Source organism: Haliaeetus albicilla, chromosome 10, assembly GCF_947461875.1.
Source record: "Haliaeetus albicilla chromosome 10, bHalAlb1.1, whole genome shotgun sequence".
Classification (NCBI taxonomy): Eukaryota; Metazoa; Chordata; class Aves; order Accipitriformes; family Accipitridae; genus Haliaeetus; species Haliaeetus albicilla.
The window spans coordinates 44,133,504-44,158,720 of record NC_091492.1 but is presented as its reverse complement, the minus strand read 5'-3'; the positions used below and the strand labels follow the sequence as shown (position 1 = coordinate 44,158,720).

The 25,217-nt window shown below is 51.4% G+C and overlaps 1 protein-coding gene across 4 annotated transcripts in view; it reads left to right on the top strand.

The window, feature by feature from the left end:
* The window catches only part of AIFM3 (AIF family member 3), a 49,734-nt gene that overhangs the window by 17,082 nt on the left and 7,435 nt on the right, over nt 1–25,217 (top strand). For all 4 annotated transcript variants that reach the window (XM_069795465.1, XM_069795464.1, XM_069795461.1 and 1 more), the window contains exons 3-17: nt 2,569–2,782; nt 7,916–8,025; nt 10,103–10,212; nt 11,592–11,636; nt 12,504–12,600; nt 14,732–14,844; nt 17,334–17,420; nt 17,945–18,036; nt 20,042–20,172; nt 21,298–21,413; nt 21,752–21,823; nt 22,136–22,199; nt 23,152–23,228; nt 23,962–24,079; nt 24,788–24,886. In XM_069795465.1, the coding sequence (XP_069651566.1) occupies nt 2,569–2,782; nt 7,916–8,025; nt 10,103–10,212; nt 11,592–11,636; nt 12,504–12,600; nt 14,732–14,844; nt 17,334–17,420; nt 17,945–18,036; nt 20,042–20,172; nt 21,298–21,413; nt 21,752–21,823; nt 22,136–22,199; nt 23,152–23,228; nt 23,962–24,079; nt 24,788–24,886 (1,545 nt within the window). The remainder of the gene's footprint in view (nt 1–2,568; nt 2,783–7,915; nt 8,026–10,102; nt 10,213–11,591; nt 11,637–12,503; nt 12,601–14,731; nt 14,845–17,333; nt 17,421–17,944; nt 18,037–20,041; nt 20,173–21,297; nt 21,414–21,751; nt 21,824–22,135; nt 22,200–23,151; nt 23,229–23,961; nt 24,080–24,787; nt 24,887–25,217) is intronic.

Sequence of the window (25,217 nt, the reverse complement as noted above, 5' to 3'; positions counted from 1 at the left end):
TTAAATGTCATTTTCCCTGATGGCAATTGAGGCAGTTTGCTGGATCAGCTCAGGTGCCACTGAGCCCCGGATTCCAGGTGGGATCATCCCTCAGGAATGCAGGTCTCTGGCCAGGGGGACACCCTATGCAGGGCTGGGGGGGCTGAGGAGGAGGAGAAGGGGGGATAAAGGGTCAGGGAGAGGTGGGTGGGAGTTGCCCCCCACGGAGGCAAGTGGTGAAGCGTGGGGCCCAAAATAGGAGGGGGGAAGACTTTATACCTCTTTTTTCCTCTGGACATTTGTCCAGCAGTGTCGGTGAGTGCCTAGCGGGGACGGCTCGGAATGATGTCACGTATTGGTTCAAGAGACCTGCTGCTTTTTGCATATGTTTTTCTGACTGAGAAAGAAGTGAAGAGCTCAGAGCTAAATTCGATCTTCATACCTGCAGGTTCATACACCTATGGATCAGCGAGCTGACCCAAGTGTAGTTTGGAAAACAAAAGCTCTGGGCCATGGGGCCAAGTGAGAGATGGGGGTTGTTCCCTGCAGGGTGAATTTACCAGCATCAACGTCACCGTTGGGGCTCGGAGCCGCTGGCTTCACTGGTCTCATCCTGTGCCTGGGTCAGCGGCAGCAGCAGCAGCATGCTGCCCGGCTCCGGGGTCTGGCCGCAAGGATGTGCAGCCGCATTCGCTCCAGATAAATGTCTGATCAACTGTGTAATCGTATGAAATGATCCTCCTGTTTCTTTGACCGAAAGTATTTCACAGGGACTGGCATAAATGGATGTTCATTATATTTCCTAACTCTGTCCTGGAAAATCTGTGTCTGCTTTTCCAAACGCCATGCGAAAACAGCCCTTATGGAAAGCAGCCTCTTTGCTGGGTACCTGAGGGGGCTGGGCTGCTTCTGTAATGCTCCAGGAACAAATTCGCTCATAGCAACATTTTTTTTTTTTTTTTTAATGCATGGTGCTGGGCCTATTAGTTTGCAGTAACTCCTGCAGCTGGCAGCTGCAATAACGCACATTTTCTATTGGTTCAGTGTGGATACACAGAAAATTGCTTTACTGGATCTGTCTGTCAGAACCCCCGGTGAATCCTGCCCCTGGTGAGTGTGAGGATTTGGCACTTTGGCAGAAAGCTGCCCCATCCCCTGCCCTGCTGAGCTGGCACAAAAAGCAGAAACTTGCAGGAATCTTGAAACAACTGCCTGCCTCCAGTGCCTGATGGCCATGGCTGCTTGCTTTTCTCCCTTCCTAAATGAACGACCTTCCATTGTCCTTTCAATGGACTTGCAAAAAGTGGCATGGGGCAACAGATGAAGCTGGGAAGTCCCAGCACCCTTCTCTTGCTGCAGGGCTCATCCCGCTCTTCTGGGGCACATTGTTCCCCTTTCTTTGCCTTTCCTTAACCTGTTTAGGTCGTGAGCTTTAATTTTTATCTTCTGCACAGCTTTTCCTCATCATGACATTTATAAGATGGGGAAAGCTCAGCAATCTCCCATTTACTTGAGGCACTTCTTCAGTCTCTGGCACTTACCCCTGGCTTACTATAGAACTCCCCTGGGGTTTGTTATAAATATTAATGGCTTTAGTTTTATGAAGTGCCTAGGAGCTAAAGTGATGTTTTTCCCTTTATGTTGTGAGAGCTCATCACCAGCTTCCTCTGACGCTCCTGTGTCCAGCCTGCTCCCCCTGGGCACGGTGGGTGCACGGCGAGGCCGGGTGAGTGCTGCCCTTTGGGGAGCTGGGATGAACATCTGTGTGTCTTCGCCTGGGTGGCCGAGGAGAGCCCCTGTGCTCCCCCTCCATCCCTGCCCGGGGAGGGGAGGACGGAGGGGCAGCACCCCGGCTGTGCCGTGCCAAGGGCTGCCTTGCTCCGTCACTGCCCTGTGACAGCACCCAGGGTGGCGGTGGGGCCGAGGGGACCCGCTGGCTCCGGTGTCCCCTCAGATGGTCGGGGGGACGCGCTGCGCCGGCACGAGCAGCTCCCGTGTGTCCCTGGGTCCGCTGGTCCCCAGGCCAGGGACGCTTTTATTGTCAAACCTGTTCAGTGGTGTACACCTAAGTAAAACGGACAATCCTTGCTTTTCTCACTTAATGCTGAAGGTTCGCTCTACCCTGAAATCCTCATGCAGAAATAATTTTGGGTATTTCTAGTTCCTTATTAATTGGTCTCCATCTAATGAAGCAGCTTTATACACCATGCAGTGTTGGCTTTCTCTTTCAGTTAATGTTATCTACAAACAATTAAAGGATTTTTTGAAGTCTGTCTGAGCCCTAGAGGCCTTGGCATGCCTCACATTTAGCTGCCTGAAGCTGTTTTCCACTAAACAGGACAGGAACTGTGACTGAGGGGTTGTTCTGCACTGATGACTAACGTCTGCTTGCAGGAATATGTACTTTATGCATGCAAAGGTGCCCGATGGAGAGCGAACAGTGGAATAATGGGCTCGGGTAATCAAGCCGAGTTTGATATTAAATGTTTTATCTTCCCAAGCAAGCCAACAAAAAGTGTCTGTTCTGGCAGCAAATGGCAGCAAAACCTCTGGCTTTATTTTAATGAAGGTTTCTGTTTGTTCCTGCAGTTGAAGTGAAAATTGAAGTTGTGATACCTGAGAAGGAGAGAAGCAAGGAGGAGATGTCGCCCAATGGGAAAGCCAGCCCCCTGATCTACAAAGTCAACGGGACTGCCCGGCATTATCACCTTGAGGAGCATCCCATTGCCAGCAATCCCTACCACAACCCAAAGGACGTGGTGGAAGCGTCCGTGTGCCACGTGAAGGACCTGGAGAATGGACAGTAAGTGCCTAAAATTTTTGCAGGTAAAACTTGACAGACCTTATAACCCAGACTGAAACCCCTATCTTGTTCTTTAGAGTTTTTGGAGATGATATTTTAATTTAGTAAAATAATTTTTTTTTCATCTTAAAAAATGACATCATGGACAAGTGACGACTGTTTTTTACTGGAAGGTCTGCTGTTCCCTGCATGGTTCACCCTGGGACTCATCTTAGAAAGATGTGATGTTCTGTAGCAGAATTTCTGAACAGGCTCTGCTCAGCTTGCGTTAGAAGACCCTGACAGTTTTTTTGTAAATTTATAGCCTTAGTAGCTTTACAAAGCAGTGTGAGTAGTGCATGGGTGGAGCTGATGGGTCAGATCGTGCGCTCCATCACTTCTGCAGTGCCTTGCTCTTCTAGCCAAGCTTATCTCTTTCAATTTGCTCTTTCACCAAGGATGCAGTTTTCCAAATTTTTTGCTAATGGCAACACACTTTGGCTATGTACAGTTTCACTACCCTGATTTAAGAGTTTTCTGAAGTCTAAAAAGTGCCTGTCCTGGTCACTGTGCTTTACAGGCTGGTGTTTCTTTTCTGGGGTAGATGTGCCTTTTCTGCAGCATGTTCCGTTAGTCTGATGGCCAACATCTCAGAGGGCTCTGTCCTTGAGTGAGAGAAAACATAGTTTGAAATAGCTTTTATTCCAGTGAGGGAGTGATGTCAGGTGTGTGGGACACAGCAGGAGTCTGGCAGCTATTTGCTTTAAATTGAACTATTGCTTGTGATAATATTCTAGAATAATCCATGTACTACAAGCTACTTTGTGCTAAACTTAAGGGGCTTCATCAGTTATAAATTCTTCTCATTAGGTAAGTTCATCTAGGAATAAACTGTTTTTTTCATTGTGATGGGAATTTATGTATTAGACTATTCTACAAAGGGATGCACTGGACTCTGTTGGATTAAATCTTCATGTGATGAGGTGTGGCTGACTCTGCATGCTCTGCTGCAGCTCAGAGAAATGCTGGAGGGCCATCAGGACCTGGGGGCAAATGGCCTCCTCCAGTGAGAGGTGGGGACGAGGAGTCAGTGGAGATGCACGGGACTGGAAGGCAAGCACAGTGGCTGTGGGGCTGCGTCTGGGAGGTGATGGGCCAACCCAACTGCCTTCTGCACAGGTGAGCAGCAACAGCAAGGCTGGGGAATAGGGGACCTGGGGCAGAGCACAGGCAGTGACCGGGATTGCCTTGAAGCTGGAGCGAAGCAAAAAGGGCAGCCTATCCTGGGAAATACTGGTTGCACAGGGAGGGTCCTGTTCCAGTGTCGAGACGTAGCCTAATGGCTGAACACCCAAGTGTTGACGGCGGCAGCTTCTGCTGACTTTGTGTTCGGGGTGTTACTAAAAGAGTATGCTCTGCTTTAGTGCCCCAGTGCAAGAAGGACATTGGAAAATGAGGGCTGCAATAGATACATTGACTGGAAAGCATGCAGTATAGTAGATTAAAAGATTCGAAGAGCTCTGCTGGGGAAGGCGGCTACAGTCTGTGAGAACATAGCTGGCTGCAGTCAGCTGTAGCAGGGAGCTCCTCAGCTAAAGCCAGGGCTAGAAACTTGCATTGGTCTGGAAACTGGACTCACACTTCAACCATGTGTGCAGTCAGCTACTGAAACACGCTACCAAGTACGGCGGCAGACTGGCCATCACTGGACATTTTAAGTTGAGGATAGCTTTTTTGCTAGCAGGCTGAGTCTAGCTCAAAAGAGAGGTGTTGCGAGAAGGTCCCACGGCTCACGTAAGCAACAGGGCAGACCAAAGGAGTCCTTTCTCGCTCTGATACCCAGAGGGATTTTCTGGGATGCTTCCCAAGGAGTGAGCTGGGCAGGGGTGTGAATGGGCACAGCAGCAGTGTGGGGCATTGGCACAAGGGTTTGGCCACCTCTACGTTGTGTTAGTGGAATCTGCAAGCACAAGGTATTCTTTCTTCCCACCCTTTCTGGCTTTCTGATACCAAGATGGTCTCAGCAGAACCAGTAAAAGATACTGGAGGATAAACTCTGGCACTGCTGTACCCAGCCAGCCTCCCAGCAGGCTAACTGGGGGAGGTCGATGAGCTGCAGACAGAAAACAGCCCCCAGTGCTCCCTCAGCTCCTGAGCAAAGGTTCTTCGCAGGCCAGAGCTGAGTTTTAGTTGGTGCTTCCCTGGTGGGGAGTGGAGTGGGGCAACAGGACAAATTCCCAACTGTGTAAATAGCTCAGCGGGGAGCAGCGCAGCGTAAATCATCCTCTCGCTCACTCTGGAGTGAGTGTGGGATTGGGAGCCTTGCAGGTGCCTGTGTGCTGCCTCGAAGACACCAGGTCTTGTTTTTGACTCTCTCAGATCACAGTTCCTTGGGTAAGTTGTAAACTCTTTCACTTATCTTATCTTCCCATAGAGCAATGGTTGTCATTTAACCACAGGTTTTATCCGAAGTACTGCACAGCTGAGGAATGCAGTAGGACTTGTACTGCTCTATTCCCCTTGTGCTGTCGGAAGGACCTCCAAGTTCCAAGTGTCCTACATGGGGAGGGAGCAGAGCTGCATCGCTCTGGTGTGGGGCTGCCAATTTACTGGGACAAAACAGCTCCCAAGGGCAGGCATGATGAGCTCTGCTGCTGTTTTCACCCAAGGTGGCAAGGAAATTGAGCATTTGCCATTACTCTAGTGGGACAGTTGATGCAGGCGGAGCAGGCACCTGCACAAAGACTTGCCCAGGGTGGGTTTGAAGGTGTTACAGGAGTGCTGGTGTTCTAAGCCCCAGTCTCATCTCCATGGCTGTGAAGCAGAGAGCGGGACAAGTGTCTCTGTAGCCTAGGTGCAAGTCATGGGATAGAGTTGGGGTGTTACCCAAAGAGGAGTGAGCACGCGAAGTGAGACCCATTCTTCTTACACCCTGGGACCTATCGTGCATGAACAGCATTCAGGGATCACACATGGCCGGTAGCTTTCTTGAGCACATGGGAGCGTGCTGCATGCACAGTGGTGTATTGGGTACACCAAATGCAATGTGCCAGGCTTGCTGTAGAGATGGTCCACCTGGTGCAATGGGAACAACCAGGATTTCCAGATAAACATCAAGTTATGGGGGGACAGGCTTTCTGGCTGGAAGAGGGGAAGTTTCCAGGGAACAGCAGCTCTGCACTCCGCACCCAGCTCCCTGCAAAACGAGGGCTCACTCATCGTCTCTCCACTTTCCTCCATGGTTAGCTGGAAGACTCTGCTGTAGGGAAGTAGCTGCTAATAATTGCATTGGCAAGAGGTTCAGTGCCTCACACAGGGCCGTGGATTGCACAGCGGGTATCAGGGCTGTTGGCTGGAAAGGGAGCACCTGAGTGGTGAGAAGAGAAAAGGAGGTGAGGATGGGACATGTTGGGATGAAGTTCTGGTGGAGACACAGTGAGAGAGCAGAGAGTAAAGATCTGCTCAGTGCAGAGCATCAGTCTCACTCAACGATGCTTGGGCAGCCTGCACTGCCCCTGTGGCTGGAAAGCCACAGAAATCCCGTTGGCGAAGATCTGGGCAGGTGGAGGAATGGGGGTCTCAGCCCTGGACCCTCCTGCATCCCAACCTCCAGACTCTGCAGAGAGGAGCAGTGGGCAGCCTCCTGGAGATGATGAATGGTTGAAAGACTTGTATTTCAGTGGGTAGTGCAACTGCCCAGTATAATGCAACTGCCTAAATGCAGCCCAGTCCTGTATGTGGTGTGCAGGGCTTGGAAACTCTTGCAAATAAAAGCACATGTTGCAGCTGCATTGCAAAACCTGTGCCCAGCCAGCCTGCAGCAAGCAGAGCAATTGGGCACAGCTGGCTGGGTGCCACTGGGCACTGGTGAGGAGGCATGCCATTCCCAGGGAGACCTGGGCAGCCAGCTGCTGTGGGCAAATGCACCCGCTATTTGGGGATGCTGCACCCACACCGTGGCCGGTGCAGAGGTGTGTACCGCTCAGCACAGCCCGGCTGAGCTGGAGGGCTGCAGATCAACTCTCAGTCAAGCCAAGGGAGTTGGGAAGGATTTTTGAAAATGCTGCTTTCCAGCACTAATGGCATTAATCATTCATTCAGCAGATGGGGATGCTCACTAGCAGACAAGGTGCATGATCAGCAAAGATGTTTTTGGCCAGGACAGGGGTGGCTGGAGCCTTAGCCTGGCTTGGCTGGTCAAGGACCAGGTGACTGTAGCTGGGGAGGTGTAACCCAGAGAGCCTAAAAATTGCAAAGCTTTGTGTATAAAGGATTCCTGCTGTGCTAATCAAGCTTTTGTCCAGGGTATGACACAAGCAACTGTGGTCTTTCAAAGAGCACTTGAATCTTGGGGGGGGGCGGGGGGAGAATGGCTTGAGGGTTAAGTTGGCTCCTGTGCAAATGTGGGACTGAGTGCCAGCAGCACCGGGGAGGCAAAGGCCCTCTGTGATGCTGAGCTGGGGCCAGCAGCCCAGAGCAGGCGGGCAGGTCGCTGTGTGAGCTTTTCTCTGCAAAAACAGCTGAGGAAAACAACAAGGAGGTCACACGTAGGTGTCTGCTGTCCTGAGGGTTTTATCAGGAAAAGGTGGCCCATGTTGTTGACCCTGGGATGTGGCCAGGACCAGAGCACGAGCCCCTGTGGTGCAGGCAGGCAGACCCCAAGGCCGGAGTACACAAAGGGTCAGAATCGCCTCTCCTGGTTTTCAAGTCTCAGAAATGTTGTGTTTGCTTTGAGTGAACACAAGCCTGGCAGGGACCTGCTGAGCCACTGGGGCCAGGAGGGGAGGTGATGTTGCAGTAAAACCAGTTTGGTTTCTTGCTCCCACTACCTGCTGGACTTGGGCAGAGACCACCAGCCACTTCTGAGCAGCTGGGGAGGTGCTTTGGGCCACCTCTTGGCACAGTGATGGATGAAGAAGCTTCCACTCAATGGCCCAGCTTGGATGTGCCCCAGGCTGGGAACAGTGGACCCACCTCCAAAGCTGGCTTGGTGACAGGAGTGACCCACACCTGTAAGTCACTTGGAGCCAGTGGTGAGCAGGTTGAAGGAGCAGGGGAGCCTGGTGGGACCAGGGCTGGGGTGCAGGGTGAGGGGGTGGCATCCGCTGCCAGGCAGATGCTTTGCCATGTGTTTTCCATGCTCCTCCTCCCCAGGATGCGGGAAGTGGACCTGGGCTGCGGGAAGGCTCTGCTCATCAAGGAGAGTGGCGAGTTCCACGCCGTGGGACACAAGTGTCCCCACTATGGGGCTCCGCTGGTCAAAGGTCAGTCTGCCTCACATCCTAGGAGACTAACCAAGGGCATAAAAATGTTGGCAAAAGACAGCCCGGTATTCATCCAGCTGTGCTGCCGGGCATGGGGCAGTGCCATGCCGCACACTCAGCATCATCTTGGTATCTTCTTGTTGGGGGCAGGCATGGGCAGAAAGCTGGGGGTGCACAAACCTCCTGGGAGCGCTTTGCTGCAGGTCTGGTTTGCTGGTGACCCCAGCTTGCCACTGCTGGTCACAGGGCTGGGGCTTCTTTGGGTGACTTTGAAGAGCAAGACGGCACGGGCATCATTAAATTCGGCTTCTGCTTTGTTCTTCAGCTGGAGCTGAACCTCCCTTGCATGGTATGAAACAGCTGCAACTCACTGTCCTCTCGCAAAGCCCAGTTTTATGGGGCTTTTCATATTGTTCTGTTTATCAGTTTCCAGCCACTGAGGAGTTAAAAAAAAAGAAGTCTTAAAGGAAAAAAAAAAAAATCACCTTATGATTTTTCAGGCCACTCAGTCCTAAAAGAAACCACAAACCCACAGCTCCCTGTAAATCAAAAATCCTGCTTGTGGGGGAAGGAGGAAGCTCTTTGGGCTGATGGGATCCTTTCAGTAGCAAAAAGAAACGTTGCTGGTGTTATTGATTGAAGTGGGATGAGGTACAGTGGTATCCCATCTCGGCACTTAAAAATATGCATCTTGGCATTTTCTCAGCATGGGCTTCACGCAGGTCCCTACCCAGAGTCTGAGTAATAGCAGCAGGCAGTGCTGGCCCCGCTGCGTGCTGGAGAAGTGCGTCACCCTAACTGGGGGTGGGGGGCACTTTGCTGGATCTGGGATCCTAGGGAAGACAGCAGAACATCCTGCTGAGTGCCCTCTGGGCATTGCTGGCCCAGCAGCAGGGCTGGGTGCAGGCAGCCGTGCTCTCAGCCCCTCTCCTGGGGCTAGCAGCTCGCTGAGCGGGGCAGAAGGGCCCCACGCTGCTCTGATGGCTGACGGAGGTGAGAGCTCGCCTGCCTTTCAGAGACCTGCGGGCGCATCCCTGAGACTGGCCGCTTGCACAGGGATCTCGCTGGGGAATACAGGATTTGCTGCAGAAGTAAATGCAGGGGCTGCCCCTGCGTTCCCGCGTGTGGCAGGTGACGAGACGTGGCACTGCTGTGCCTTGGCAAGCGAAGGCGCAAGCTCAGGACCGGTCCGGCATGGCCAAATTGTGGCCGTTTGCTCTGCCCCGGCATTGTGAGCCAGGTCTTTCAGGTAGGGAAAGCTGAAGTCCTAGGGAGTAGCATCCTCTGAGCAAACATTTGAAAGGAGTGAGCTCATGGCTTTGGGCATGCCCTGTGCTTTCCTGGTGGTGTGCAGACTCCTTGCTGTGTCAGGATCTGTTCTGAAACATGTTTGCTCTAAATAAGTGATGCCTGCTTGAGGTGCTGCTTGTTCCGGGTGCTGCGGGGGCTTGTGGAGGTGACTACAAGATCCTGGAGACTGCAGCCCCAGGCCCTGCCGGAGAGCGAGATTATATTCCAGGCAGAGCAGACAGCTCTGGAGCTGTGCTCAGAGGTGCTGGAAGGGTGCTATCAGTGAGGGCATTTTAGATGGGATCCCTCATACGGGATCCCAGTTGGTAATTGCGTTCACCCTCTATCCCAAACGACTGGACCAGTCCCATGTGCAAGTTAAGAGAACTCCACATCAAGTAGCCAAGATGCTCTTGACCAACTACAACAGCTGCCATGTGTCCTGTAGGAGAGGTGACACCTCTGGGTAAAGAAGGAGTGTCACGGGGACATGCTCACAGAGTCTGAACTTTGAAGCTGCTCTGCATGGAGCAGCACAGCCCTGGCAGCTGCAGGAGGCCCTGGGCAGCAACCTTCAGCCTTTCAGGAGGTCAGCTGCGCTCCACAGTGGCGTTCACATTGTGAAGAAGCCGAGGACCCCACCATCACCGGGACAGCAGGAGGGACACCTGGCCTCTGCCATCCCTGCCCTGGCCAGGTCATGGCAGCTCAATCTCGGTGACCTGCAGGCAGGGATGGGAGGCAGCTGCGGGGCAGCACCAACTCTGCTCTGCCATGTTTTCTCCAGGAGTTTTGTCCAAAGGAAGAGTCCGCTGTCCCTGGCACGGAGCTTGCTTCAACATCGGCACAGGCGACATAGAGGACTTTCCTGGCTTGGACAGCTTACCCAGGTTCCAGGTGAGACCTTCATTCTTGCAGCAGCAGAGGAAATCACAGAATCGCAGGATGGTTTGGGTTGGAAGGGACCTTTAAAGATTACCTAGTCCAACACCCCTGCCATGGGCAGGGACATCTTTCACCAGATCAGGTTGCTCAGAGCCCCGTCCAACCTGACCTTGAACACTTCCAGGCACGGGGCATCTACCACCTCTCTGGGCAGCCTGTGCCAGTGTCTCACCACCCTCATTATAAAACATTTTTTCCTTAATTCCAGTCTACATCTGCCCTCTTTTAGTGTAAAACCATTACCCCTTGTCTTACCGCTACAGGCCCTACTAAAAAGTCTGTCCCCATCTTTCATATAAGCCCCCTTGAAGTACTGAAAGGCTGCAGTAAGGTCTCCCTGGAGTCTTCTCTTCTCCAGGCTAAACAACCCCAACTCTCTCAGCCCTTCCTCACGGAGAGGTGCTCCTCCCTCTGATCATTTTTGTGGCCCTCCTCTGGACCCACTCCACCAGGACCATGTCTTTCATTTGCCGAGGACTCCAAAGCTGGATGCAGTATGCCAGGTGGGGTCTCACCAGAGCAGAGTAGAGGGGCCGAATCCCTTCCCTCGACCTGCCGCTGTGCTGCTTTTGATGCGGCCCAGGATAGGGTTGGCTTTCTGGGCTGCAATGGCACATTGTCAGCTCATGTCCAGCTTCCCATCCACCAAGTCCTCCACAGGGCTGCTCTCAGTCCCTTCAAACCCCAGCCTGTACTGATACCGGGGATTGCCCCAACCTGGGTGCAGGACCGTGCCCTTGGCCTTGTTGAACTTCGTGAGGTTCACATAGGTCCAATTCTGCAGCCTGTCCAGGTCCCTTTGAATGGAATCCCTTCCCTCTAGTATTAACTGCACCACTCAGCTTGGTGTCATCTGCAAAATGGCTGTTTGCGTTGGGAGAAGCATGCTCTTTGAAGACATGGAGCAAACTTTTTCGAAGCACATGCTGGGGTGGCCAGTGGAGAGCAGCACCTTATCCAGCTCTCCTTCCTCCCTGCAGCTCCCCTTGCATCCACCCACGGGCATCAGACACCTCCTGGGAACCTGAGGGCAGAGGTGCACAGTCTGGGAGGTCTCTTGAAGCAGGAGTGGGGTGGGACCGAGAAACCAGCTGTAAGCCTGAGATAGAAATTGGGTTTTACGCTGACCATTGGTGCGTGGTTGATACGAGACATGAAACATCTCACAGCCTCAAGCTGGGGTGAGCCCTGCTATGGCCTGAGGCGCTCTCTCAGGAGACCTGGTGAGATCACTGCTCTGTTCATTAACTGTTGCACAGAGAGAGCAATTACCCTCTTCACGCCAGAGGCACTCACTGTCCTGCAAACCACTGCTGTTCTGTCGCCCTCAGGTGAAGATCGAGAAGGATAAGGTGTACATCCGAGCAAGCAAGCAGGTGAGGGGCTACTGGCATCCCAAAACCAAGGCCCATGCTTTTGCTTTTTGCTTGGGGTGGGGTGGGGAGGGGAGGAAATGCTTTTCTTTGGGTTCTCTGGCAGGGGAAACACTGCCTGAACAGAAGGATGCCTGAGCATCCAACATGGGTAAAGCAGAGGTCCACTTAGCCCGGTCCTGTCTCAAGCAACAGCCCGAAGTTTTCTTTCCATGAAAAGCCTTCTTCTGATGCACATTTGCACATATGGATGTGTGAATCCAGCGGCTCAGAACCAGCCGGACCCTTACAGCGCTTGGGTTAGATCCAGAGAGGTCACCTGAATGGCAGCACTTCTACTCCAGCTGATTCGGGTGGGATGTGATGAGGAGGATTGAGCCTGTTCCCTCTACCAGAAACAGATTTTGGCCTCCGATGGCCAGCAACAGGGGGTCTCTGCAGCAGGGCTACAGTGGCATAGGTCCTCGGGTGTGCTCTGGTAGGTTGGAGAAGTCCATCAGCTTCTTTGGATATCAGAGGTATACAAGCTCTGCTCAGGTGCAGGATAAAGTTCCTGATAGGACCTCTGCATTTCCATCTTGCCTGTTGGTTGCAGAATTGCACAGTGACACACCTGGGCTGCTTTTTCTGTTTTTTTCCCCTGCTGTGCATACCTGGATGAATTTGCAGAAGACGATGGATTTATTTTTCTTTTGTACCTTGTAAGGGGGTAGTGCATGGGTTGGGAGTCCTTGTTGGGTACAAGGGTGCAGTTGTTCCATTTCTATCTAAGCTGTTTTATGACAATAGTGTAGTTGTCCCCATTCCTGCCTGGCTACCCAGGTTAAAGCTGAGAAAAGATAACGACTTTTCTTGTTGTTGGTGGCGTAGGCTCTTCAGACACAGAGGAGGACAAAGATGATGGCAAAGTGCATCTCATTGAGCAACTATAACCTGAGCAGTACCAACGTGCTGATCATTGGTGCAGGTATCCTGTGGCATGTGCTGGGACCGTCGTGTGTGTCCCCTCCCGGGCGGCTGTGCAGAGAGCAGGGTGTCTGTGTGTCGTGCACCTTCTGTCACCCCTCCTGCGTCCCTCCCTGTGCAAAGTGTCAGACCAGAGGGTCTTCAGCCTTTTTGTCCTGCACACTAATAGTCCAAAGGTGCCCCATGCCTCTGGTCTGTGCCTTCTATAGTTCCGTCATAGTCCTTTGTAGTGGGTGCACTGAACGCTCTTCCCTCTCCACCCTCCCTAGATATATCAGTAACCCCTGATTTCCACAACTGATAAGAGTAAAGTCCTCTCAGGTGTTCCTGTGATGTGAATACACTCTTGAAGCCTGCACATCTCAGTCTCATCCCATTGCAGCTGCCTGCAGCTCCAAAGCTCTCACCTCAAGGTGCTTCTCTGAAGATAAATTCTTCCATCTTCCCAGAAAATATCAAATCCCTGCATGAAATAGCAAAACTGCCAAGCTATCTTTTCTTATCTCTTGTCCCTGCTCCATTTGTATAATGCAATTTTTGCAGAAAGCCTGATGCAGTGAATCCCATCTACCGAATTTGCCTGTTTCTAGAATGGGTTGGACGCTGGGCTGGACCATGTCATGGTGAAGTGGAGGGTGGGAAGAGGACACAAACTGTCTGTTGTTGGACCTGGGGCTGGGAGGGAACGGTTGCTCCTGGCATGTGGCTTGTTCTTACTTGATTACAGCCCTCAGGTCACCAGATCCAAGCTGTGGAAATGGGGAGCACACTGTGATCTCCTGCTCCTGCCATCTAAGTTGCAGCTTGCAGCCTGAGCAGAGGGGAAAACCAGCCTGGCTGGCTTTTCCCTTGCTGCTGGGTAACATTTTTCCCCTACTTGTGCCCCTGCTGTTTGTTGACTGAAAGCCAGGGTGTGACACTGCTGCTCCCCGAGGTCAGCTGGGCTGTCCTGGTGTGCGGCAGGGCTGGACAGTCATCAAAATCCTCAGCAGGGTCACTCCACAGGCAATGTTATCCATTGCTGAAGGAACTTTCTCAGGCTTGACCAGCTAAATTTCCAGGTCTATTAAAGACCAAGGTCTGTTCTGGTGGACAGGAAAGGAGATTTCAAAGCTGGGGTTGCGAGGAAGAAGTGTTGGGAAGAAACTACCCATCCAGCCCTGCATTGAGGACCGAGATCCAGCCATGCCCAGCAGAGCAGAGGGCAAGCGACCACAGCCCCTTGCTCACGTGAAGGTCATCCTGGCGTCAGTGCAGTGTCAGTCCCGGCTCAGCATGCTCCAGGCAGCGTGCATGGGATGTCTGCCTACATGTCTCTTCTTCCACTGTCCCCCACCTCCATCAACAGGAGCGTTTTGTTGACAGATCAAACCATGATACTGTCCAGGTCCATCTTCTTTCACTGGTATTACAGAAACTGTGGCCCTTACAACACTCATCATTGAGCGAGGCTTTCTTGATTGAGAAGAGACTCACAACTTCTCACTTGAGCTCTCAAGTCTCACCAGTGTGGCCAGGGAAGGAGGGATATGCCCATCAGGCTGCCTGGCTGCAGGGGGACAGCATGCCCCAAGGCAGTTTTTTGTTTGATTTAACCTTTTTTCTGTGTTTAAAAACAAGCAAACAAAAAAGCCTCAAAGAAATTGCATGCAAAATCCTCTACAGTGAAGCATGCAACGGACACTTCAGCCATGAAGAAGGGAGGACTCTCTGCCCTCCGTGTTCGGCTGTAAATTCACCAGGAGCTGAGTGTGCAGAGGGGAAGCTGCAAGACCCTTCCCCAACTAGGGGAGCGCGAGGGTCTGAGTGTCCGCCTGTGGCCCTGAGCTTGTGAGAGGTGTGTAGGAGTTGGCAGCACTCTTCAGGTGTGCTCTTTGTGGGTTTTAGGGACAGACAAGTCCTGCAGAAGATTAATGTCATGCTCCACAGACAGGGTCCCTCCTCCTGCCTGGTGCATCCACCCCACCTGGCTTCCTGTGCAAGTTGTTTGACTTGGGAAGGGCCATGAAGTAAGGCCAGGGCTAGTGGAGATGGTCATTTTGGAGTCAGCCCCGGTGGGGTTTAGGAACAAAGGGTTCAAACCTTCAAATGCCCCATACGCACGGCTGCTGCCAGTCTTCCTTCTCCCTTAGGGGCAGCTGGACTGGTCTGTGCAGAGACCTTGCGCCAGGAGGGTTTCTCGGACAGGATTGTGATGTGCACGATGGACAGACACTTGCCCTACGACAGACCAAAGCTCAGTAAGGTTTGTATCACTTTGGGTATGTCACCTTCCTCCCCAGTTTTAAAATTTGCCCTAGGCCCTTTCCCTACTGTTATTTATTGCAGCAGCATGTTTCTTCCTTTTTCGTCCTGTGTCTTTTCCCTTGAATTTTCTTTTCTGTTGGTTACTGAAATATGAAACACAAAAGAGGAGTTGTTCAAACTCTGAACTAAGAGTACTCCAGCACAGAAATAAGGGCATTCTTCATAGGTCTAGCAACAGCTGTCTTGGCCAGCTTGTACCTGGATGGATCTTCTTATTATGTTTCTGGATCAAAGTCTTTAGGACAATGAAATGGGGCATGTGAAAAAATTGCATTGTCTACCAGGTTTTTTATTAGTGCATGGTTCTTACTGCCCAGTGATTCTCCATGCCATAGTTATGATGATTATCGGTCATCATCACAACTTGGTAACTTGATTGCAGTGCAAAGATCACTTTTTCTGGCACACATCCCATTTTCCATTCCAATTTGTAGAAACAGGATGATCTTCTAATCACATTTTTTATTACTGATTCCTGAGCTTTACTTGATATCAGACAGCAAATTAGGTTGGACAGCAGCATTTGATCATTTAAGAACAGGTGGCATATGTATTCCCCTTTATGTCAGAGATGCTTGTCTGTGGGGACGGGTACTTTACAATCACAGCGTCTAACTCTGCTTCCAGCCCCAAGGTAAAGTGATTTTTTCAAAGGAGGGCAAATATGCATGTGGCTTTTTGAGAGCATTCAAGCCATTTCTGCGCTTGGACAAGACCTGCTTGGGGTGAGAAGCAGCTGGTTGAAACCTGCATCTGAGTCACAGAGGTTGTGCTGGGGAGCTCGGAGAAGCTTGCAGTCCCTGTCCCAGCCAGACAGTGCTCTGAAACACTTATCCCCGCAGTGTGAGTCTTAGACTGCCTTTTCCACTCTCTGTTAAATAGTAAGAACACCTTACATGCCAGAGATGTTATGCATGATTTGTTAAACTCTCTACTAAACACCTCTGGCTGTAGTTGCTTTTGCAAGGTGCACAAAGCCCATGGAAGAGAAGGCAGAATTTTCGGGAACAGGCTAGAAAAAAAGGAGATTTTTCTTAACTGTATTGTGAGTGGGACTAACCCTGGGAACAGTCATTAGAGTACAAGCATGTAAAGCTGTAAGCAGCAGACTTCTTGCCTCCTGAAACTGCAACTTTGCTCTTCGTCTGCCTTGCTGAATGGCTGTTAGTCTGTCCTGAGGTCCTGCTGGACTGTTCTTCTTTGTCCCCTTTGGACCATGACCTGCTCCCTGGTGTGCTGCAATGTCCCCATTACCATGGCCAGAGCACTGAGGAGCAAAACCAGTTGTGGTTGTGCACTGCTCTCCGTTGCCCTCCCTGCGCACTGGTGTGGGGGCCACCGTTCCCGAGCCGTGGGGTCAGACGTTCCTCTCTGTAAACATTGGGTGTTTAAAGAATTTGCAATAAAACCTGTATGACCCTGCACCTGCCTCAAGTCCTAAGATATGGGTCTCTTCTGAGCACAGCGTTATCTGATGTCACGGTAAGGGAGTGTCCCGCAGGGCTCATCCCAGCCCCTGACCGAGCCACCTCCAGGGAGAAGGACCTTGCCCATCCATCCCTGGGGGCAAATGTTGAAGCCCTTGATTCCTGCATCCCCTGTCCCTCTTGGGTCAAGCCCAAATGCCATGCCTGTGTGGCACAGGTAGGTGACGCCGCTGCTCAGTGCTGTGTGATGTGTTGCAGGGCTTGACCATGGCATGTGTGTGTGGCCATGCCCATCCCCACTATGCTGCAGGCAGGGAGGGATGCACTGGAGCACGGAGCAGCCTGCATGTAGGTCACTTGGTGCTCAGCTTGTCCTCAGCCTATGTGTGAGCTTGTGTCCACAGAGTTAGAAGGACAGAAGAACTCGAGCTCAAAATGCGAGCTCAGCCCTGTGTGTGAAGATGATGTAGGTCTCACCCAAGTGACCAGGGAAGGTGGGAAGAGCAAGAAGGTTTATCTTGCAGCTAAAGATGAGCAGATATGGGGCACATGCCCCTGCTTCAGCTTTTGAGGGAACTCGTGCTGCATAACCTGGGTGCTTTTGAAAGCGTTCTTACTGCTCTTTTAGCTTCCATTTCCCCTGGCAACTGGTTGTTTTCCAAATAATGGGGCTTTTCTTTTGCTCCTCTGAACTTGTGTGTGTTATGAGGAGCTGCAGTTAGAGCTGCTTTGCAGATGCTCAGAAACACTTGCTGTGGTCCTGCCTTAGCCGGTCAGTGCCACCCCTGTGCCGAGCAGGCAGAGAAGGAATCAGAGCCCAGCCCGGCGTCTTGTGACGACTTTTACTTGGACAGGCTTTGATTCCAGCCCCTGTAGAGCAACTCTTAACCCATGCCATGAGGACTGACTTCAGACTGCCACGGACTTGTGATGGTAACAGGCATTTCTCCACTTGCCTGTACAGCCCACAGCGGCTGACAGAAAAATGCTTTTTTTGCAGTCGATGGATTCCCACCCGGAGCAGATTGCCCTGCGCCCCAAGGAGTTCTTCCGCTCCTACGACATCGAAGTCCTGACCGAAATGCAGGTAAGGAGAGTCCTGTGTGTACTGTCTTCTGCAAGTGCTGGTATGCAAAGGCTGTGTTTAGGAAATGTGGCAGCTGTCTCTGTTCTTGGCTTACTGGATGCCATTGCAGAAATGTTGGGTCTCCCCCAGCCCCCCCTGTTTTATGCCCCAGAGCACAGGCTGCCTGTGGTTGTTCAAAACCACAGTTAATGAAATTTGTCCTGTGGCAGGAAGGACACCCTGGGCAAACTCCATGGTGAACATCATTTCTTACCTGCCCTTTTCGAGCATCCTCACGTGGATCTGGGGTGACTAGTTGGCCTCTGATTAGGATAATCAGCAAGCAGTGCAGACAGTTTATTTTATTTATACTGGGAGATCTTCAAGGATTTGTGAAAAGGCAGCTGGGAATATTTAAGGTCTGGGTTGGCTAAGCTGTGGACATGAACACAGGGGACTAAAACCTAACAGACAAGTTGGTTGGGCTGGGAGATCAGTGAACATCTGGGATTTTGTCCCTTAACATTATTTAGGAATGATTTCAGGTTGCAGCTGTGGATATCAAGAACAAGATAGCCGTGTTCAAGGATGGATTTAAGATGGAATACAACAAGCTGCTGATAGCGACTGGAAACACGTAAGCTATGAACAAACATTTTAAAGATCAGGAGAAACTGTTTTATCTGAGAACGTGGGGAGCTTGTGCCTGGGGATAGGGGGTCAAATATGGCGGTTGAGTTTGGACACTGAATTTGTTTGCAAGAGTGTTTGCAGAAAAGGCAAGGAATGCCTATTAGATATGTCTGTATATATCTGTATCTGTATATCGATATCTATATCATATGTATCTGTATCATGTATATCTGCATCATATATATCTCTATCTCTGTAATGCTGTGCTGGGTATGTCTTCTCAGCCAAAGCTGAAAAGCCTCTGTGCCACCCAAGAGTCACCCAGAAAGCAGGTAACCACCAGACATGGGGGCTGGTGGGACAGCTGCGGGATTTGCTACCTGGGGTGCTTCCTGGTCAGTGTCAAGGTCAAAAGGGTGTTAACAAAAAGTACTCACTGAAGCAGTCGGGGTGCATGGGTTGTTTGATCTTAAAGAAATTGATAGAAAACTGAGATTTGAAAAGGTGGAGGAATTTGCCAGCAGCAACCTAATGCTGTGCTGTTCCCTGGGAGAGAGACTCAGGAAATTCCCACCGAGTTCATCATCTTATAATATTAAAATTAATGCCTGGGTCCTTGAACATACTTTCTTTAATGAAAGCCTCCAAAATGGAAGTATCCTGAATTTTTTTTTTTAGAGGTAATTTTTGCCACGTTGCTCTTCTTTTCACCCCTCAATAATACTCAACCCTGACAATCAGATAATTCATCCATCTGAATTTCCATCTTTCATTTCCTGACAACCTCTAACATCTTTCTTGACAATGAAAGCTTAATGCTTCTCAGTTGCAGCCTTCATTAGGTGTTACTGTTGCCCCAGCCTAAGAGACCCCTTTGTGAGGCTTGCTCCCAGGAGGGAGGTTTTCATGAAACCTGGTCCAGCCATAGGGAAAGGCAGTAGCGATGTGCCGGTCCTGCTCCACACCGCTGCTGCTGGGGCGCAGAGCATTGCCTGAGACCAGCATCATCCCTAGCGCCCTGGAAGTAGTGGGTTGGTTTGTTTTCAATAGGGGATTTGTCAAAATTGGCACTTTAAGATGAAAATGAGGCATCCTAGCTCCCTTCCCTTGTACTCCTAACACCAGGGCACAAAATGAAGTAGAAGAAATGCAGCCCCTGCAAAATTGATCATCCAGGGCAGGGATGCTGTAGAACAGCCAGAGCCGGGTTGCAACTCTGCATGCCACTGTTAACAGCAGCAGCCCCACCAGGTGCTAACGGCTGGTGCTGGGGTGTGCAGTGCTGCAGCCAAAATGCCATCCGCACCAGCCACATAATTAGGTTCAAAAGAGGATTAAGCCTTTGGCAGTAATTTCAAAATCCTTATGCACAGGCTCTAGGTACACTGGGTAAATGTTTTTAAGGTACATAAATTATTTAGGATTGTCTGTCCCATTTCCAGATGTGAGTCGGTTATGTAGGGGCCAGATATTTTAAAAATATATAGGCTCCAGTAAGTGCGTGGGGAGGACACAATTAAACTGCTACAGCATCAGCAGCGTGCCCTTAGGAACAGATAGTGGAACCTACATCTGCAGAGGCTTATGCAACTTTCAATATCTGGCTCCAAAGCATCTGCCAGAGGACTGAGTTTTCTGTGTCCCATTAAGCTTCTGAAAATTTACAACGTGCCAGCAGTTATGCACAAGCTTGCAAAGCGGTACCCGTCCTGTGCTCTGCTGCATTGCCCTAGAAGGGAGCTCACCCCAGCCCCGTGAGTACACTGGTCCACGGATGGGGCTGGGGGCGGCTGCCAAGCAGCCCCTGCTGTGCCGGTGTTTGCCGTGGTGCTCTGGCCATTGTTCACCAGGATTTGGGTCCTTCTGTGTTATGTCTCCAGCCCAGAGAAAGGTGAAAAAAAGGAAAGGCTGAGATGCTGGCTGAAGCCCTGGAAAAGGGGTCTGCAGTCCTGATTGCCACCATGGCGTCAAGAAAAGCACCTGTATCGTCCTCAATATGTGTTTTTCAGGCCCAAAGCTCTTAGCTGCAAAGGCAAGGAGGTGGAAAACGTTTTCAACATCCGGACGCCCGAAGATGCCAACCGTGTCGTGAAGCTGGCCACAAGCAAGAATGTGGTTATTGTGGGAGCATCCTTCCTGGGTAAGCGGTTGCTCTGCGGGTGTCTGCGTCTTCCTCAGATGTCCACGTCTTCCTGCAGATGGTCCCAGTCCCTCGCCCAGTTTGTCACTCTCTAGTTAGAGGTAAACCCCCCCCAAAACTGGACCTTGAGGTAGTCCAACCTCCAGCTCCAGGTGGGTGGTAAGGATATCTCCTTGCTGAAGAAATGGATTTTACTGAAGAGGCTGGGTTGTCCAGCTTGCATGGACACAGATATTGCTGTCCCAGTCTGAAAAGCATACAGCAAGTCCAGTACTGGTGCTCAGGTGGTTTCAAATCTGGTGTGTCTAGATTTGGGTTCAGTTGCAGGGGGTCTTGTTGGTAGGTGAAAGCCTGTGGGTTTATTTCTCTTTTACTTTTTAGCAGGGTGGTGAATTTTTAAAATAGGCAGGAAAAATCTTATTGTTTCTTTAATGGTTCTTCTTTTTGCTTGATATGGTTCTAACAAAATTATTGTGGGTCCTGCAAGCCTTAAGCATAAATGGTTATTAGTCAGGGAATTTATTATAAAATGCTCAGTATTTGTTTTTCTTTAAAAAAAAAAAAAAATCTGTTTTAATGGTTCAATTGATCCCATCTGCAGAAAAGCATGTGGTGTGTGGGGCCAATTGCAAACTGCAGGTCATAGAAAAGATCCAACCCCCCCCCCCCGCCCCCTTAGATAGAAATTGTCTTGGTGAAGGTTCCCATGCAATTGTCAGCACCAAAATTCTGTTCTGATTGGAGAAACCAGCTAGTCACAAGGGCTGTTTTCAGCCCGCAGCTCATTACCTCTGCTGAGACAGTCCCAGCCGTAAGAGGAAGGTTTGCCTCATCTGAGGTCCATTGCTCCAAGGGCTACGGCTTCCAGGGGCACTTTGGGACTCCAGCACGGCCAGTTCCTCCCTTCGGTCTTTGAAACCTGCATCTAAGAACAAATTGCCATAAATCTCACCTGAAATGGTGTGGCCCCTTGTAGCCGCCAGGTACCCCAGACCTCCCAGCAGAGCATCTCCAACCTCCCCAGCCAGGAGCAGGCAAGGCTGCTCCTCCGCTGCGGCCGGCGCTGGAGACGCAGGGCAGTGCCGAGGGTTCCTGTGGCCGCTCAGACCTGCTTCTGTTCTGCAGGGATGGAGGTGGCTGCCTACCTGGCGGAGAGAGCCCACTCGGTGTCCCTGGTAGAGCTGGAGGAAGTCCCCTTCAAGAAGTTTTTTGGGGAGAGGGTTGGCCGCGCTGTGATGAAGGTGACCTCGCTTTCCCATCCAGGGGGTGGTTTTGATGACAGAGTGGGTTATGCTTGTTTCGCTCATTGCACTAATTAATTTGTTATTTGACATTTATTGATAAAGCTGTGATGGTAGCAGTCTTTAGAAAGAAAGAATGGGCTGCATCTTCCCTCTCTGTAGAGAACCTTCTTCCGGACATGGGCTGGGGACGGAGGTGGTCACCGACCCCCTTTGCAGCATGGGTCGAGGGGAGCCTGGAGGGTGGGCAGAGCACTGCGGGGGACACAGGGGCACCAGGAGCAGGGGGGGTTCGGGGTCCTGATGTCCCCTGCTCTGTCCCATGTCCCTCCCTCCAGATGTTCGAGAGCAACAGGGTGAAGTTCTACATGCAGACAGAGGTGTCGGAGCTGCGGGAGCAGGAGGGCAAGGTAGGGTGTGGGCAAGGTAGGGTGTGGGCAAGGGCTCCCTGCCATTCCCTTCATCGTGGGGGTTTTGCCCTCTAATCTTTCCTAGCCCCTGAAACTTATATTCCTGGATTTAGCCCCCAGGAGCAAACGTGCTCCAGCACGGTGCGTGGGGTTTCATTGCTCTCACCCTCCTCCTGCTGCTGTTGTAAGGAATTATGGTCAACGTGCATGTCAAAAATGAAGCGAGCTGCCCCTTGGCTTGCTGCTGCTACAGGTTTTTTTTTTTTTTTTTGTCCCTAAAATAACTGTGATGTCCTCCTGTGTCTCATGCAGCTGAAGGAGGTTGTGCTGAAGAGCGGGAAGGTCCTGCGCGCCGATGTGTGTGTCGTCGGTGTTGGTAAGGAGCTGTCGCTGTGGGTGCAGAGCCCAGCAGGCTGGTGGTGCTTTGCTCAGCAGAGGAGAAGCTGGGGGGGACGTGGCAGCGATGGGTAGCTGGGGGTCCTGGCAGTGATGTGCCAGCCCTGCTCAGCTGCCGCACACAGGACTGCATAGCAAAGCTGAAAAAGGCCTTTCTAGAGCTTCCACCCCAAAATGCAACTGAAAATATATCTGGAAAATAGTAATGGTTTCAGTTTTTCCAGGAAAAAAACCCCATTCAAACCAATTTCATCCTCTGAAGTTGTTTTTTTTTTTTTTTTTAAAGCCTCCCCAAACTGAATTTTTTTTCCTCTGTTTTTTTTTTTGTTTTTGTTTTCGTTTTTTTAATTGCTGCTGCCGCCACAGAAGAGGTTATTTTTCACTTTTACACTTGGAGGAAGAAAAATCCCTGTTTCACTCTGTAACTTCTCAAAACGTTGCAGACTGGAAGAATCAGAGAATTAGTTTAATTCTGCTTTTGTTGTTTTATTGACTACTCCGATTTGTGAAGGCTAGAGGAAAAAAAAAGATCAAAACAGGAAAATGAAAGCTAAAGATTGTGGGAGAGGCAGAGGCGCCCTCTCTGGAAACCTGAGGGCTCCTTTGTAAATATATTATTTTCAAAACATCTATAAAAGAGAAGTGGACTGAAAATTATCTTCGAGCATTAGAAAAAGGTGGTGGGCAGATGACAGTGGTGCGCTGACGGCTTGGAGAGTCATAGGGACTCTGGGGGTGCAGAGGGTGATGTCGTGGGGGGCTCTGTAGGGTGCCTGGCTCTGCTCCCTGCTCCCGGAGCAGCCCGCTGCCTTTCCCTTGGGGCAGATGGGTTGTCTGGGTGGGGGGGGGATCTGCTGGCCTCAGGGTCAGCCCCTCTCAGGGCTGCAGGGATGCCCGGCTACCGCACCAGCAGCCCTTGCCTTCTCCCACAGGTGCAGTGCCAGCGACGGGCTTTCTCAAGCAGAGCGGCATCAACATCGACTCCAAAGGCTTCATCGTGGTCAACAAGGTGAGCCTGGGGGGCAGCCCCTGCCAGGGGGGAGAGCAGGAGGAGCTGAGTCCGCTCTCCTCCGAGATGAGCTTCCCCGAGGCTCCAAGCTGCTGTGGCAGGGGTGTTTCATCAGCTGAGATGCTGGGAGCATCATGTCGGAGTGCCTGGGAGCCCCCTGCAAGTGAAGGGTTTGCAAATCCCAGCCCTGGATGCTGTGGCTTGGGTCCAGCTCTGAGCTGTCCTGGAATGGTGTGGATATTTTGAGGGGGAAAGAAATGGTGAAATATCCATCTTTTCAAGGATCTCAGAGGATCTCATCTTTCCTCCTCACCACCAGTGACCCCGATGGGAGCAGTGTTGGTGCTGATAGGTGCTGTGTGCTGTGAGGGAGGAGTGTGTTGGGGGGGACTGGGGCTCATTGCCACCCACCCCTCCACTTATTGCTCATACATGCAATAAGCCAGGCTCTGTTTGCAAACACCAACAGACCCCAGTCTTCTAAGAGGGGCTCAAGGACACCAGTCTATGTCTCTCTTTACCACGTAACCCACTGGCAGAGGGATGCTGTAGGTCCCTGCCTGCGTGGTCTGCTCTGAAAGTGAAGAATGCTAAATCAAATCCTATCTGGGAGTCCCACAGCCGAGCAGAGGTTGCCCATGTTCCTGGGGACCATGGCAGCTCTAGAGCAGTTCCCTGTTTGTTCGTGTAGGGTGCAAACCCCACCGATGCACACTTCTGCTTCCCCCTGCAGATGATGCAAACCAACATCCCCGGAGTCTTTGCAGCCGGTGACGCTGTCACGTTCCCGCTGGCTTTGAGGAATAACAAGAAGGTGAACGTCCCTCACTGGCAGATGGCCCATATGCATGGTAGGTGCTTTTCTGTCCCTTCGCTTTGCAACAACAAATTGCTTATGGAGAAGAGCCTTTTCCAGATGCCCGGGAAATTTCCAAGCCCTCTAGCGAGAGAATGAGACAACTGCCAGCAGGGAAACTGGGTAGTTGTATTAAACATTTTGAAGCATGTATATTTTATCCTGTCCAATATGCCTTCGTTTGTCAGCCTTCTTGATGTGCATTGTCTAACAATGCCTCGTTACAAACACAGAGGTGCCCAGGGATGGGCTTTCCCATACGCCATGTGCTCCCTGGCATCTGCAGTCACTGCAGGAGCCCAATCTTCTCCTTGCCCTGGGACACTTAGAAGCTCACATCCTAATAATGTTAGCTTGGGCTTACATCCCCAGCTGGGCTGCCTATGCCACTGGGCTGGCCCAGGAGCATGCTGCAGAGCTGAGACCATTCTCCCCTTTACGACTGCAAGCCTGGAGACCCTGGTGTGATTGGCTGCCCTCCCGCCGGGGAGAAGTGTGAGCCCAGCCTTGGCTGATGCGACGTGTTTCCTTGTTGGTGCTTGTTGCTGTATGGGGTTTTTTTTTTTTAGACTAAGCAGAAGGTCTTGGTTTCCCTGTACTCTGGGACTAAAGATGTCGATGCTATGCTGTGACCCGAGGGCAGACCACAACGCTTGCCCTGGCGCGGAGCTTCCTCGCTTATTCTGCTGCTTCTCTCTTCCAGGCCGTATAGCTGCGCTGAACATGCTGGCCCACGGCATGGAGATCAGCACAGTCCCGTATCTGTGGACTGCTATGTTCGGGAAGAGCATCCGATATGCGGGTAAGGGGCTCCCCAAGGCTGCTTGTAGAGTTTGTGCTGGTGGAGGTGTCCTGGGATAGAGAAGCCACAGCCACGTCCCTTGCTGTGGACCCTCCACGCCAACCTCTGCCTTGGGTCTGCTTCCCTTCCTGGCTCCTGAGGGTTTTGGTATCTCCTCTGGAACCCGTCTGCTCATGGCTGTGGGGTCAGGGACAGAGGGATGGCCGTGGTCACGAGGAGGGATGGCCCAGCATGAACAGAGACAGTCTCCCTGAACTTGCACTTCTCTAAACAAGAAGGGGTGCTTTTTGGTACCCTCATCTTCTGGTGCTGGTCTCTTGGTGACTGCAGG